General features: G+C 45.2%; 1 protein-coding gene across 4 annotated transcripts in view; it reads right to left on the reverse strand.

The window, feature by feature from the left end:
• Positions 1-16631, reverse strand: part of NBR1 (NBR1 autophagy cargo receptor) — a 29592-nt gene that overhangs the window by 6065 nt on the left and 6896 nt on the right. For 2 of the 4 annotated variants that reach the window (XM_008701331.2, XM_008701330.2), the window contains exons 3-18: positions 15901-15963; positions 15178-15196; positions 13861-13883; positions 10353-10550; positions 9791-9868; positions 9097-9311; positions 8433-8600; positions 7940-8149; positions 6024-6183; positions 5641-5931; positions 4600-4746; positions 4048-4123; positions 3309-3419; positions 2913-3077; positions 1186-1597; positions 287-381 (exon numbers count right to left, since the gene is read on the reverse strand). In XM_008701331.2, the coding sequence (XP_008699553.1) occupies positions 287-381; positions 1186-1597; positions 2913-3077; positions 3309-3419; positions 4048-4123; positions 4600-4746; positions 5641-5931; positions 6024-6183; positions 7940-8149; positions 8433-8600; positions 9097-9311; positions 9791-9868; positions 10353-10550; positions 13861-13883; positions 15178-15196; positions 15901-15963 (2431 nt within the window). The remainder of the gene's footprint in view (positions 1-286; positions 382-1185; positions 1598-2912; positions 3078-3308; positions 3420-4047; positions 4124-4599; positions 4747-5640; positions 5932-6023; positions 6184-7939; positions 8150-8432; positions 8601-9096; positions 9312-9790; positions 9869-10352; positions 10551-13860; positions 13884-15177; positions 15197-15900; positions 15964-16631) is intronic. The other 2 variants (XM_040640556.1, XM_008701333.2) reach the window with 2 other exon arrangements.

Here is a 16631-nt window from a genome sequence, read left to right on the forward strand (position 1 = left end):
TGAACCGTTTCAAGGTCAAACAGTGAGGAAAGGGGGAGCCAGGCCTGGAACCTAGACTGGTCTAGCTCCAAAGCCTGTGTTCTTTCCACTGTAGCACAATGCCCACCTCTGTGAGGTCTCGTTTAATACGAAGTTAGAGAACAGAAAAGAATGTGAGGGAGGGCCACAGAAAAAAGACAAGGGCAGGTTTCCGAATCATGCCAAGAATCACAAAGACAGAGTGCCTATTTATGCCTGGTTTTGTTAGGAGCACAGAAAAAGACATCAAGCTCAGGCTGGTCGTTACCTCCTCTGATCTGATCGGGGACTGAAGACACTTCTGGTATGGTAACTGGTACATCTACTTCTGGGAAACCATCCGGCTGCGCACAAGGAGGGCTCCTTTCAGAAAGACACAACATCGAAAATCAGTGGAAGAGGCACCTATGGGAACGCTGGAGAAACCACACGTGGCACAGCTGTGGCAGATTGTCTACAAAGGCTTCATTTTTCTGATCCACATCTCATGTCCGAATGTAGGGATCAGGGAGGAAGGGCTCATGCTACTTCTGGTTTTCCTCTGTAGCCACAGTCAAGCTAGAGAGACCGGCTTGAGTCAGGTCCCCCAACCCCCACCCCCCATAAGTGGTACTAACTGAGGGAAATGTCTAGCTCCGAGAGAGAGTGATGTAAATCCTAGTCAAGGCTCCACCATCTGCCATACCATGACAGAACAATGACACACATCAGCAGATGATGAAAAATAATCAGATGATGAAGAATATATTTTTTTCATAGTAGATGACTTCCTATTATACTTTGGGTTAACATGAGAGTGAGTTTTGCTCCCTTTACCGCTGAGTCAGTAGAATGGGGAAGGAAGGTCCAGGGATGTACGTGTTTAAAAACTGGCTCTCTTCGATCCTCGGTTTTGGGAGCAAAAGCAAAAAAACAAACCAAGCCAAACTAAAAAAACTGGCTCTCAATGATCAAAACAGAAGTAGACAGACTATACTTAGATAATTAAGAACAAGCACAGTTTTAAATTCAGAATCCACAAATTCTGAGAAATACGACTTTTATTCATCTAAATGCAGACTTTCCTACGGGAAAAAGTCTCTTTTTCTGACTGACAAAGAGATTGAGTTGTTTCCTCCCTATTCCACCCGTGAAGAAGAGCCCCGCTGAGGGGGGTGTGGATGGTACCTGGACAGCTGTGGCGGAGGCCCCACCACCTCTGGGGTAAGGGGCACTGTGTCCAGAGTCTGTGAGGTCATGAGGATGTCGTTGATGCTCTGCTCCTGCCGCTGGTTCTCCCCTGCAGGGACTCTCTCCCCAGCCTCCAGCCCAGGTTCGCCTTCAGCCCCTCGCTCCAGGCCTGGCTGTGAGAGCGCAGAGCTGTACATGGAGTCGCCCAGGGGGCGACTGGTGTCAAAGCACTCAGGCAGGATGATGATATAATCCTCTGAGGAAGTAGAGGACTGACTCTGAACCTCATCTTTGAGCTCATCCTCCTCTTCGTCTTCCTCCTCCTCTTCCACAACAGCTTCTTTGGCACTATGGACAGCCTCCTCCCGCTGATCTCCAAGTGGTCCCTCTTCAGGGGAGGCAAACTTCACTAAAGGAGGAAAGCAATCCATTTTAAGCTATAAGCTAAAAGCAGCTCCCAGTGCTACCCTTACCTGATAAAGCCTTGTGGGTCATAAGCTATAATCATGAAAGCCAGAGGAGAGGGGTGGCCAGAGGGAAAGGGCTGCCACTAGAACCAGTAATGGCCACATTCTAAGTCTGAAGCCAAGGCAAAGCCAGAACCGAAGCTCACGAGGTACAGAGAAACACCAAGGCTCCTGAGAAGTGCCATGAATCTTAAAGACAAATCAAAACGGATGTATCAGCTAACGGCGCTATAACAAGAGAAAATGTTAGGTAGTGAGTACTGCAGGACTGTATGCCTACTTTCCTCCTCCTCTTTGCTAAGTAATGGAGAGTCATGGCAGAAAATTGGCAAAACAAGGATGAAGGAAATATAATCCTATCAGAGATAACTACTACAAACATTTTTATGTATTTGTACGTAAGTGGGGGGGAGGGAAATAAGTATATTTTATTTTTTTAAAAGATTTTATTTATTTATTTGACAGAGAGACAGCCAGCAAGAGAGGGAACACAAGCAGGGGGAGTGGGAGAGGAAGAAGCAGGCTTTCAGCGAAGGAGCCTGATGTGCAGCTCGATCCCAGAACGCTGGGATCACGCCCTGAGCCAAAGGCAGACACTTAACGACTGAGCCACCCAGGCGCCCCGGAAATGACTGTATTTTAAACAAAAGTGAGACAAATCGTATTTAAAGGTATAAGATCCCATTTCATTATAATAAACGCAAGAAATTTTCCCATATTTTGATGCACTAGAATTTGAAGTTTTGGATAGTTCTAGAAATACATAGTATGGTCTCTACCTATCCAGTTATCTAGAAGTTCTTGTTATAAAGGAAATTGATGACAGCAGAATTTAACCTTGGGAAACTAAGTTTGGTACTCCTGCTTCTGCCCACTACTTCCTGGCCTGTGTCCTTGGAGAAAGGACACCACTCAGCGGCCAGTGGAGGTCTCTGCCGAAGCTCGGTCAGCTTACAGGCAGTCTCCTCCGCACAGGATCCAGGCAGCACACGTGGCTGCTGTGCGTGAGTCACTCAGCTGTGATTCTGTGCCTCAGAAAAGTGTGAAAATGGGTTCTGGTGGCTGCTTTGCTTCTGAGGCTAGAATTAAAACGCTCAGGCCAAGTGTGTGGAGTCTACAGAAACCACCACGATCCAGACCCTAACAAAGCTCACCCAACCACCAGGCTCAGTGGAGCAGAGCCCTTCCTCCTACGCGGGCCGGGCAGTCACAGTTCAGACACCGTGCTGCTCACTGCGGGAACTCGGGGACACTCACTGTGCAGGGCCTTCTGTCTGCAAGGTGGGTTGTGGTCTGGGGCAGCGTCCAAGGTAAGGGATCGGATTACAGTCTCACACACGAATTGGGTCCCACTCAGGTCGTCTTCTGCTTCCTCCACGGAGGCCGTGCTCTGAGCCTTCCTCTTGGCTGACGCTGCGGGATCTGAAAGACACGAGCCCTGACTGTACTTGCTGCCGGGGAGCTCCCTCTAGTCACGTCCCACGCTAAGGAACAGCTTCGATTGGCTCCATGTGAAGGTGAGGAGACTTCACAAGACGAGAGGCCACAGAAAACCCGCTGACGTGCTAAGGTAAGGTAGGAGGGAGTGTGTGTGAAGACGGTGTGATACATAAGGGGACAATGAGAATACGTGACAAATATTTATCCCCTTACCGGGAAGCACTTTAAATCCCGCCCCTTCGCTCTCTTCCTGTATCTGCCCCAAGCCTGGCTTCTCTATTAAAGGATTGTCATGCGGCAGAGGAGACATGCAGGGAGTCATATCTGGAGAATGAAGACAGAAGAACCATCAACAACAACAACAGAGCAACACATCATTAAGGGTCAGTGTCTAGAAGCAATAGCTCACAGGCTTCTTGCCCCCTGCAGGGCTGAAATAAACCTAGGTATGCTTCAAGGCCTGTTGTAAATAATTTCTGCAGACCATTAGGTGTGGAAGTATCTCAGATCAATGAATGCAGGAAGGATCACAGTTGTCTGGCCTGAGAAACCATGGCCAAGACAGAGAACCAGGAATGTAAAAGAATAAAAGAACATAACGTTTAGAGAAAAATGGAGAAGAGCCCCCCCGCAAGATTTTAAGTAATCCCTACACCCAGCATGAGGCTTGAACTCACAACCCCAAGACCAAGAGCCAAACATTCTACCAAATGAGCCAGCCAGGTGCCTCAAGGGTCCCTTTATGGTGGAGAAGCCTTGCACAAACATGTCTTAACTCTGATCGACAACAGGGAAGAGAAGGAAAATAGACCTATGGGTGCGGTTTTAATGTCACACCATAGGAGAAATCCTTGCCATGTATTTCCTCAGAATAAAATTCTCACTACCGGCGTCTAGGGTGTAACACTTTTGTGTCTGTTAATAAACAACAGGGGATGAATGACATTCTTACCCACGGGAGTATTGTGGGGCACTCTCTCCAATTCTTGGACAATGTTTATATCCAACAACTCGAAGGACAGCAGGTCCTGAGGACAGAAAGCACAATATTAGGCTACTTGGAGTGGATGCTGAAGCCAGGTTTTGTCTTGAGGGGGACTTGTAGGCCACTGAGCTCCACACCTTCCTGGACTCTGTTCAAATTCATGCCTCACCTCAGTCAAGTGAAGTCAAGAAGACTGAAGTGGGAACAAGATGTCCAAATAACCAAGTGGCAGGAAGGAGAGAAAATGCAGTGGGGGTGAAAGTGAACCCGAAAAGCAGAAACACAGAGGCGACTAAAGGGAAGCTGTGGGGAAGCCCAAGACTGAGTTCCCAATTCAGAGAAGAAACATCTAGAGGCCTGCTTCCACAGCCCTTGCTATTCAATGCATCTGACTAGATCCAGTGGGCAGATCTCTAACTCGCCGGGTACCGCCTGTGGCTAGACCACCTTCTCAACAGGGTAAGGACTCTTTCTCCACTGCCTTCTGTCCCTCGCCCCCCAAAGTGCTCAGTCTTCCACCTGGGCAGTCAGAAGGTCCACAGATGGGATGTAGAGCTCCCTCTCGCTGGCAACATTTTTTGTCTTCTGTGGGATGCAAGCTCCTGTCCCTTTGGTCTGCTCAGTTGCTTCATCAAGCTGAATTTCTTCTTTAGCCAGAAAAGTTTCCTATACAGACAAACCATTGGGACAAATTTTAGGCTCTCAACTGAACTCAAAAGGTAAACTGACAGTTGCCTCCCTAAAAACCAAAATACTGCTGTACCTCAACATGTTTTAAAACTTGTTTTGAGATCATTTTAGACTTATAGAAAAGTAGCAAAAATAATACAGTGTGTTCATGTACGACCTCCTTCACCAGCTTCCTTTTTTTTTTTTTTTTTTTTTAAAGATAGTCAGAGAGCACAAGCAGGGGGAATGACAGGCAGAGAGAGAAGCAGGCTCCCCACTGAGGAAGGAGCCTGATGTGGGGCTCGGACCCTGGGATCACGACCCGAGCTGAAAGCAGATGCTTAGCCAACTGAGCCACCCAGGAATCCCCACCAGCTTCCTTTAATGACAAGTGAGATTAACCATAGTAACAGTTGTCAATAAAGAGGACGTTAACTTTGGTTAACTAAATCTAAGCAGTAAAATGCCCTAAGAAACAGTGCTCCACCACTTGGGGGGGTTGGGGAGGGGGGGAAGAAAAAAAAAAGGAATGATTTTTTAATTAAGGGAAGTTGCTTACAAAAACTACAACTAAAAACAAGGGCAAGGCTTCCTCAGTATTTAGGGAACACACGCATGGGATGTTCAGGAACATCAGTCCGGCCATTCAACAGGCCAGGCAGCCGTGTCTGTCCACGTGCAGCAGAGAGGCTGGCGGAACATCATTACAAAGATATAAGAGCACTGAGGGATGCCTGCACTAAGATCCTAAGGACATGCAAACAAAGCCTGAGGAATGGGCCCAATGCAAGCACACGGGGGTGCTGGGGGAGGAGCTACCCTTCCTGATTTCTGGACAAAGGCCAGCTGTGAGTGGGCTGAGGAGCGTTAGTCTCCCCTTCCAGTGCTCACCTCTTGCTGGCAGGTGAGCTCATCAGCTTTGCTTGAGTGAATCATGCCCTTTTCAATGTTCTCAGGGCTCTCTCTGGACGGGAAAGGATCCACTATGATACTGCACCAGACCCGAGGCCCAAACTGCTGGCCTTTGTGAGAAAGACGCCAATGGGAAGTGTACGTTCCCTCCAAGGCTGGGGCGATGAACTCCACAGACACGACCCCCACATGGCCGGCCTTCAGGCAGGGAACCAAAACATCCTTCTTTTCTGTAGAAGCCAAAGTTAGGTTTCCCCACATGAACTTGAGCTGAAAAGAACGGGGACAAGAGAAAGAAAGCCGGTCAGCTGAGCACTGTCACTTCAAATCACCTCATCTTCATTCCATGGGAGGGAAAATACCTTTGTGTCTCCACTCCACTTGACATTTCCTGTATTTTTCATCCTCCAGTGTTTGATAAACTTGGTTCCTGGCTGAAGGTGAGTCCCATCAGGCAAATTCTCATCCACAAATGCTGCACTGAGGGTTGGCATAACAGGGGCACAGGGCTGCAAAGGGAACCTGAAGAGAAATTCAGATAATCACTTGTGTTGGGTATGATGGCTTCTGAATATCTAACACTGTGGGGTTCGAGAGGCTGAGAGTAACTCTTAACGTACTAATGCATTTGCCTTACAAATAATACTAATAGGGGGGCGCCTGGCTGCCTCAGTCAACGGAGCATGTGACTCTTGATCTAGGAGTTGTAGGTTTGAGCCCGACGCTGGAGGTACAGATTACTTAAAATATTTTTAAAAGTAATACTAATAGGGGCGCCTGGGTGGCACAGCGGTTAAGCGTCTGCCTTCGGCTCAGGGCGTGATCCTGGCGATCCGGGATCGAGCCCCACATCAGGCTCCTCCGCTATGAGCCTGCTTCTTCCTCTCCCACTCCCCCTGCTTGTGTTCCCTCTCTCGCTGGCTGTCTCTATCTCTGTCGAATGAATAAATAAAATCTTAAAAAAAAAAAAAAAAGTAATACTAATAGAATTTTTGAAAAAACAAGACAGGGGTGCCTGGGTGGCTTGGTTGGTTGGGCATCCAACTCTTGATTTCAGTGTGGTCATCTCGGCGTTGTGGGATCAAGCCCCGCGTTGAGCTCCATGCTCAGTGGGGAGTCTGCTGGAGATTCTCTCTCCCCACACCCACCTCTCACTTTCTCTCTCAAATAAATACATAAAAGATTTTATTTGTGTGCAAGAGCGCACAAGCGAGTGGGGGAGGCAGATGGAGAGGGAGAAGCAGACGCCCTGCTGAACACAAAGCCCGACAGGGGGCTCAATCCCAGGAGCCCAAGATCATGACCTGAGCTGAAGTCAGATGCTTAACTGACTGAGCCACCCAGGAGCCCCATAAATAAATAAATCTTAATAAATAAAAATGAAAAACAACAGGTTTGGGGTACTTGGCTGGCTCAGTCGGTAGAACACACGACTCTTGTTGATCTCTGGGTTGTAAATATGAGTCCCGTGTTGGGTGTAAAGGTTGGTTAAAAATAAAATCTTAAACAACAAAGACAAATCTTACTCCTGCACTGAAAAGCTATGGTGAGGATAAGCGTGGATAAATAAAAGAACTGGAGTCAGGCTCGTCAGATCACAACTGCCTCCACTGAAGACAGGGCACAGCAGCCAGTCTGGAACCTCAGTGGCTGCTCTAAAGGGTCGACAGTGACTACCAAACCACTCTTTCAGAATGCTAGGATCAGAGAATAGGAAGTTTGAATTCTTCTTCTTTAAGATTTATTTATTTGAGTGGGAGAGAGAGCGCTCATGTGCATGCTAGCGAGTATGCAGAGATGGAGAGAGAAACTTCAGCAGACTTACCACCGAGCTTGGAGGCCTGACAAGGGGCTTGATCCCAAGACCCTGAGATCATGACCTGAGCCAAAGCTGGATGCTTCACATGACTGAGCCACCCAGGTGCCCATAGGACAGGAAGTTTTAAGAGTTTGGCTGTTAGGACTGCTGATTAAGAGAAAAACCTGGCTGACGGGGCGCCTGGGTAGCGCAGTCGTTAAGCGTCTGCCTTCGGCTCAGGGCGTGATCCCAGCGTTCTGGGATCGAGCCCCGCATCAGGCTCCTTTACTGGTAGCCTGCTTCTTCCTCTCATGCTCCCCCTGCTTGTGTTCCCTCTCTCGCTGGCTGTCTCTGTGTTGAATAAATAAATAAAATCTTAAAAAAAAAAAAAAAAAAGGAAAAACCTGGCTGAAGTTCTGGTTTCGGAAGGCTGGACCTCCAGCCTCGGTGCCCACCCTGGCCCCGGGCTCCCGGACTTACATCAGGGTGTTTGACTGCAGCAGGCTCTCTGGTCGGCCCAAAGGGGACCTGGGGCTCTGGAGTCCGTGGATGGAACTCCACAGATGAATCTTCCTGTGCAGCTTAAGCTGCTTTTTGAGTTCCTTGACCTCTGCCTTTCGCTGTTTCTTCTCAGCTCGCAACCTTTGCTTTTCTGCTTTAAGAAAATTCTTGTCGACCTGTTTCTGGAGCCTGTGAGGTCACAAATGGAAAGTCTTTAAAAACAAACCTTGTGAACCTTATGAACAAGTGTTGCAGCTGTTCGGAGCCACCTGTAGCGGGCGCTCCATCAGTGCCAGCTTCTAGCTTAACTCCTCTCTACGGTTCTCACTTCTGTCTCATAAGCTTCGGCCCATCGTCCCCATGGTCACCCATCAACTGGAAATGTGTAGGAACTAAGGGGACTGTCTGCAGTCCTGTGATTCATGCCCCACCACCACAACGAAGATGCCCATCCGTGTACTCATGGTTTTACCTGGCTTGTTCCAGAGCAGCAGGGAGACGAGGGGCAGGGAACCTCGGCTGAGAGAACGCTTCAGAGGAACCCACCACAGGTCTCCGCAACTTCAGTAGGATGTGGTTGGAGTCATGGGCGTATGGCCCTGATTCACAATCTTCACAGATATTGTAGGATGGGCACAGGCTGTGGGGAAAAGCATGGCAAGTGGGAAGTACCAGAGGTCGAGAGAGAGGACACCAGACTTCCATATTGGCTGTATTACCAGCTAGGTGGTAACCTGAGCATGTCACCTGGCCCTGCCCTGTCCCAAGTTTCCTCGTAAAATGGAGGTAACAGCACTTAACATGTATCCATTTCAAAGGAAAATCTATGGGAGAAAGCAAGATACGAAAGCATTTGGAACAACAGGGAGATAATCCCTGGTGATATAATTTTGTTCTGGCAACAGAACTTTGTCTGGCTCTGTTAGTTCAAATGTGTATCTGAACACATCAATCTGAACAGTTACCCTTTAAACAGTATTTCTTGTGGGTGATGAATAGCCTGTTTCCAATCTAGAGCTGCTATCCATGTGTGATGCAGAGACAGTGTGTGCCCCGTCTCCCTCGACCTCTCCAGAATGCCAGGAAGGCTGTTCAGAGGTGGTCGAACAGCTCTGAGCTCCGAGGGGACCGCTCACCTGCACTGGTAGCGCACCCCGATGATCCTCCTCTGGCAGCTGCTGCAAGCAATATGCCAGCTGAACTGGTTTTCTGGCAAAAACAGTGTTTCCTCTGAAATGGGCATTGAGACTTCGGATGGACAAGAACCCAAGGATGCGGTCTGGAGGACTAGCTTTTCATGTAATTTCTGTTCCAGTTTCTCAACCGTTTCTTTAACCACCTGTTCTCTGAACTAGGATACAGAGCAGAAGATGGGGAAAAAAACCCCTCAGTTCCAACATTGGAAAAAAGCCTGAAGAGATCAAACAGACCAGACACCTCCCTGTCTCTGGTAAAAGAACAGCAGCAGCTAGTAGCTACCGAACGAATGGAGAGAAATGTGGCAAAAGAAGGCCTATTCTTTCCACATGCACACTGGTTCAAAGGGGATACCAAGAAATTGTTTTGATGAGTACATTTCTAAGCTCTTCCTTCTCAAGCATAGAGACTTGTTCCTTCCCCTCAAACTTAGAATTAGGCTCCCTCTTTTCTGATACACCCCTGTAGAAGTTAGGAGCTTTCTGGACTGGAGCTGCTCTAGTTTAGAAGTGATTAGCTATCCCTCCTCATTCTCCTGAGCCAGAGGCAGGAGACGTCTGAGTTCAGCTATTTCTCCCACACTCCACCTGTGCCCACACGGCTGCTAAAACCTACATCAGAGAGAACACTCACTGTCTCCAGGTAGCTTGTGAACCAGTCTGGGGGCTTGTCTTGAGGCTGGTCTGAGTCACGGGGAACAAGTGGAAACCGCTGCAAGGAAACACAACCCAAGATCTTGGAGGCTGCTTTTTTTTTTTCTGTTTAAGATGATTATTTTTTCAAAAAGATTTTGATTTTTTAAAAGTAATCTCTACACCCAACGTGGGGCTCGAACTCACAGCCCTGAGATCAAGAGTCGCATGTTCTACCAACTGAGCCAGCCAGGCAGCCTTGTTTAAAATAATTTTCCTGAAATGTAGTATTTTGAAGTTTCTTTTGTGAAATAATATAAAGGTATGGTCAAAAAAAGAACACAAAACCCAATAAAGAGTATGAAGGAGTATAAAAGGAGAACAAAGTCTCTGTATCACCCTCTTGCCCCTTCTCCAGAAGTACCCAGTTACCAGGTTCAGAGAGTCAGGCAGAGATGGTCACAGTAACTCCCAAGTCTCTGATGGACAGCTCAAGGGTTACACCAGAGACGATGAGACGTAAGGCTAGAAAAACTAGGGGGACAGGTCCATTCTCTTTGTACCTGTGCTGCAGGCTCCTCTGGGGTCTTCAGGTCTGATCCTAAGACCCTCACCAGTGACGAATAATGTGCAAGTGGCTTCTTCCCTGCCCTCACGACTGGCCGCTTTTCTGGTACAGGTGGCGGCAGCAGGGCTTCATCAGCAACACGGGAGCCTTCGTGGACTTGCATCTGTAGTTGGTTTCCCTGCTTAACTGCCATCTGAGAGGATACGTTATGAAATAAAAACATATCGTGTGAGTTTCCTTTCCCAAATGAAAAACCTCAAAGACATCTAAACAGAAGGGGTATGGTGATTTACGCTGAAAATATTAGGATATATCTTTATTTTATTAAATCTAATGGCATATACTACACTGTTAGTCATCCTGCTGTTTTTTGCCTCAAATGTTAACTAGGAATGGTTTTCTATCAAAAACGCAAAAGTAGGTTTAGGATAGCACTTTATTAGGTGAGATGTTCTCATTAACTGGGTTACTACTTTTCTGTTGAACTGGTTTTTATGTATGACCCTACTTATAGGTTTTAATCTCAACTTTTCAAAATTGTCAATCCCAGACTACCAGAACCCAAGAAATTTAAAGTTATATCCTATAACTGTTTATTTTTCCATTAAGAATAGTATTTTGGAGGGGCGCCTGGGTGGCACAGCGGTTAAGCGCCTGCCTTCGGCTCAGGGCGTGATCCTGGTGTTATGGGATCGAGCCCCACATCAGGCTCCTCCGCTATGAGCCTGCTTCTTCCTCTCCCGCTCCCCCTGCTTGTGTTCCCTCTCTCACTGGCTGTCTCTATCTCTGTCAAGTAAATAAATAAAATCTTTAAAAAAAAAAAAAAAAAAGAATAGTATTTTGGAAAGCATGCTTGAGTGGTTACCTTTTTTTGAAGAGCATCTTCTAAAAAATCCTATTTTGAAAACTCTACTTCAGGGAACATTTGAGGTTCCATGAAGGTACTCCAGTGTCCAAGAGATAAGGGGTCAAGTCCATCAGTTTCTAGATCTCCCCATTTGTCACCCAGTGACAAGAATTGTTCTTTTATTTATTTTTATACATCGGACTTAAGCTTCCATTTAAAAATAGCATTCTATGGCCAAAAAGTTGGAAAGGTATTAAGATCAGGGATCAGCAAATTTTCTTAAAGGGCCACATAATAAATATTTTAGGCTTGCAGGCCATACGTTTTCTTCTCAAGTCTGCACAAAAGCAGCCACAGACGATATGTAATAGGCACGGCTGGGTTCCAATAAAACCTTATTTATAAAAACCCATGGCTGGCCCACTGGCTAGTTTGCCAGCTCCTATTCTAGACCATAAGCCAAGAGGCTGGTAGTGAAATGTATGGTACAGTCTGTGGAAAAAATTGCTCAAGAAATGACTATAATGAAATGTGTCAAAATATAAACATGGGATCTTAAATATCATATAGCAAGTACTATGTAAAAATGTATATAAAGAGTCTTGCTTCCTGAGACAGGGCAGGCTTATACAACATCTAGACTCCCGAGGTCTGAGATTTTTTTTATTTTTATAAGATTTTATTAGAGAGAGAGCGAGCGAGCAAAAGCAGTGGGAGAGGGACAAGCAGACTCCCTGCTCCACAGGGATTGATGGAAGCCCAGGACCCTGAGATCATGACCTGAGCCGAAGGCAGACACTTAACCGACTGAACCACCCAGGTACCCCCCGAGGTCTGAATTTCTGACTAGACAGGTAAGCAGTGATTATGGGAAATCTGAGTTTTGAAGACCACAGACTTGAGTTGGACAAGGGTGAAGGGTGTGGGGGACAGCATAATACAACAGCTTAAAAGCAAAGAGGAAATGGGGTACCCGGGTGGCTCAGTCAGTTAAGCATCCGACTCTTGATTTTGGCTTAGGTCGTGTCTCAGGGTCGTGAGACTGAGCCCCAAGTTGGGTTCTGCACTGGGCATGGAGCCTGCTTAAGATTCTCTCTCCCTCTGCCCAACCCCTCACTCCCCTGCACTCTGTCTTAAAAAAAAAAAAAAAAAGGCAAAGAGGAAATAGGAAGAACACATGAAAACTGGGGAAGAAGGAAATTGTGAAGCATGAGATTACTAAGAGATGAGTATCTCAACTAAGAGAAACCAGTGCGGGACCTGAATGTCCAAAACCAAGCAACTAGCTGGTAAATAAGGATTTCTAAATAAAAACCAAGACTGGCTAAACTGTTGAATCCAGTGGCACCCACAATGGCAATTTCGACCAGGCAACAAAAAGGATAAATCCAGCTCCCAGTTTAAAAAAACTCTTGTCTTGGGTCACCTGAGTGGCTCAGTCAGTTAAGCCTCCAACTTTTGATTTCAGCTCAGGTCTTTTTTTTTTTTTTTTTAAGATTTTATTTATTTATTTGACAGAGAGAGCCAGCGAGAGAAGGAACACAAGCAGGGGGAGTGGGAGAGGAAGAAGCAGGCTCCTAGCGGAGGAGCCTGATATGGGGCTCGATCCCAGAGCACTGGGATCACGCCCTGAGCCGAAGGCAGACGCTTAACGACTGCGCCACCCAGGCGCCCCTCAGCTCAGGTCTAATCTCAGGATTGTGAGTTCAAGCCCCACCTCGGGCTCCACAGCGGGCATGGAGCCTACTTAAAAAAGGAAACAAAAAAAAAATCTTGCTTTCCCTCCCTAGACCAAAAGTGAGTATGGAAGATAGTCATGGACTAGAAGTTCATAAAGGATAGTCAAACTTTAAAGAAAAATCTTAATTACAAAGGTGGTAATGAAGGGACAGCTGGGCATGCCTTAAAAGAAGGGACCTTGAGGATTGCTCTAAATCATTACTGATAAGCAAAAAATGGTGAACTCAATAGTTTGTACCTTACATTCTCCCGCATTATCCTATAACATTCTATAGGAAACAAAGTAAAGAAAGGAGACGAGAAGTGTGAACCAGAAAGCATCATTTCACAGAGTTATTTTTATTTTTTTAACTATTATTTTTTTAAGTAGGCTCCACACCCAGAGTGGAGCCCAATGAGGGGTCTGAACCCATGACCCTGAGATCAAGACCTGAGCTGAGATCACAAGTCAGACGCCCAACCGAATGAGTCACCCAGGCGCCTCTCTGTATTTTTAAATGCTACAGTAGCAATACCAAGACCACAAATGAGAGGAAACAGTAACTAGAAAGAACCTTTCTATCAGGAGCTGCCTTTTGCTGAGTGGTATGCCCTACTCGTCACATTCTCTCTCAAAATCTGTTCTGTTGTGTTTCATTAGTTTCTGCCCCTGGCTACTGGAATTCAGGTTCTAGTTTTAGTCCGTAAATTTTTTTAAAAGATTGTATTTATTTATTTGAGAGAGAGAGAGGGAGAGAGCACGAGCAGGGGTAGGCACAGAGGGAGAAGCAGGGAGCCTGATGTGGAGCTTGAATCCCAGGACTCTGGGATCATGACCTGAGCTGAAGGCAGCCGCCTAACTGGCTGAGCTACCCAGGCACCCCTAGTCAATAAATATTTTAAAAATTATTTGAAAATAAAATGAAATGACTATTACCTTAAGTGCTTCTTCATACTCCCCTAAAAAGACAAAGAACATACACTGTGATATTTCTTCACCAGCCCAAAAGATTCTATTTAAGGACAGCCAATCCTTACTTTTAAGAATTTTTTGCTTACAATCCCTATACATGAACAGCTGCTACCTTTCTGCTGACAAATTCCCTTCCAATCCCACTGCAAAAAGAAACTACTTGTACATTAGTTCTCTCTCTTAAGTCCCGTGTCATCGTGTGTGCCCCCTCCCCGGCTACTGGAGCCTTCCAGCTATGAAACCTCAACCCAGCTGCCTCATGCTAGGTTCAGTGACGCGCAGGACGCAAGGGAGTTCACGGGTAGTGTTAATATAAGCAGCCCTCAAACATATTGCAGGTTTCGTTCCAGACCACTGCAATAAAGTGAATATCGCAAAACAAGTCAAATGAATTTTTGTTTCCCAGTGCATACAAAAATGTTTATACCATCTACAATCTATTAAGTGTGTAAGAGCGTTATGCCTAAAGAAAAAAAAAGTACATACCTTAATTTAAAAAAATACTTTATTTCTAAAAAAATGCTAAAGATCACCTGAGCGTTTAGCAAGTCATAATTACTGATCACAGATTATCATAATATATATAACAATGAAAAAGCTTGAAGTATTTTGAGAATTATCAAAATGCAACACAGAGTGAACAAATGCTGTTGGAAAAAGTGATGCAGGGTTGCCACAAACCTTCAATTTGAAAAAAAAAATGCAATGTCTTCAAAGCACAATAAATCGAAGCACAATAAAATTATCATCATCAACTACCATTAGAGCTGGTTAAAATAAGCTTTGCGGGGACTAGCATGGGAGCCTAACCTTCAAACAGAATATTCTTCCTATAGGGAAAAGGCGCTCCGAGCTCTGAACAACCAAGCATCTTACAAATAAGTTCTGGAATACCATTTTATATGTTCGTAAGTTGACAGTAATATATATACCAAGTCAGGGACAAAGGCAAAACTGGGAGAACGGAGTTGTATGTGTTCAACTGGGAAGCATATTTTCAGAAGATTAGCATCTTAAATATAAGAGAACCTTCCATTAAAGCTGTCCGTAGGGTCCAATCAAAGGCACTAATCTATATACAAAAAAAAAACCGCTACAAAATAAAAATCCACTATGTAACTAATACCCATGGCTGAGTGAGTGTGGTATCAATTTCCTGTATATTAAATTCCACTCTAAAATAAATATTGCAGCAAGATCTGAGTGTAAATGGAAACGTACGTGCTCATGAACAGACTAAAGCTTTTAAATAAAGCTGAAAAGGGTCTCTCAGGAACTCACCTTGACTATTGATGGATACCTGTAAAAGGACAAAAGCAACAGGAAGTTATAAACTTCAATTGAACATTTTTGTTACTAGGACCAACCTCACAGATAAGATGCACAATCTCAGATTGGGGTTCAGCTATTCCAGTATCATGAACTAACTGTGAATAATGGAGGACTTTATTGCTTAACTCCTGTATCCTCCTTTTATTTTAGGTACATTAAGTAAGAGGCAGCATAATACAGCGGTTAAGAGCCTGCGCTCTGGAGCCAGGAGGTATGGAATGAACCCCCCTACTCTACTATTTCCAAGCTTTTGTGCTTCTGGGCAAGTTACTTAGCGTCTCTGGGCCTCAGTTTCCTCATGGGTAAAAGATAGATAATAACGCAACACCTAATACATAGTATTGTTGTTATTCTGACATGTAACCACCACTTAATAAAGGTTTACCATTATTTTTGTTACTATAAACTAAATGGCAGCTTGTGATATATTTGAACTGTATCACTACATAGTTTTAAAAGTTATGTCTCAAATTTCCTTCTTCAGTGTTGCTTCCTCATCTCTCAACTCCATCTCAGATGCCACTGTTGGCTTGGAACATGCAATTATCAAGTACATTTAAACCACTACACAATGAAAAAAACACTAGTCTGAACTTTTCAATCCACCATCCCTCTTGAGAAATAAGATCCCTATTCTGGATACCTGGCCATGGGTACCGTCATATACTTTACCTCTTCATTTTCCTCATCCAGGTATTTTATCTGAATAGTGGTCAGATCAAATGAAACTTTTACCTGCAAACGAAATGTACATGGTATATGATCAAGATATCAAAAAGGCAAGTTGTAACAGAAACCCAGAAGTCATAAAAGAAAGGATGGGCATATTTCATTACATAAAAATTAAACACAAAAATGGCATAGAAGAAAAAAAAACATGAACAAAGTCAAAAGACAAAGAATGGGGGGGGTGTTACTTACAACTCATAACAAAGGGTTATTATCTGCAATACACAAAGACCATCTGCAAAACTGCTAATTGTTAAGATTAACCACCCAGTTAAAAGGGGGCAAAAATGTATAGAGATTTCATACAAGAGAAATCAGATGTGTCCAACAAATATATGAAAAGATGTTCAACCGTAATGGTAGTCAGAACAATACAAAATTTTTTTTTTAAGATTTTATTTATTTATTCGACAGAGATAGAGACAGCCAGTGAGAGAGGGAGCACAAGCAGGGGGAGTGGGAGAGGAAGAAGCAGGCTCATAGCGGAAGAGCCTGATGTGGGGCTTGATCCCGGAACGCCGGGATCACGCCCTGAGCCGAAGGCAGACGCCTAACCGCTGTGCCACCCAGGCGCCCCAGAACAATGCAAATTTAAGCAATGAGATGTCATCTCAACAGAATGGTGAAAAAATTTTAGAGCCGTAACATCCAATGTTGTCAAAAATTTAGGGTAC

Source organism: Ursus maritimus, unplaced genomic scaffold (assembly GCF_017311325.1).
Source record: "Ursus maritimus isolate PB19 unplaced genomic scaffold, ASM1731132v1 scaffold_24, whole genome shotgun sequence".
Classification (NCBI taxonomy): domain Eukaryota; kingdom Metazoa; phylum Chordata; class Mammalia; order Carnivora; family Ursidae; genus Ursus; species Ursus maritimus.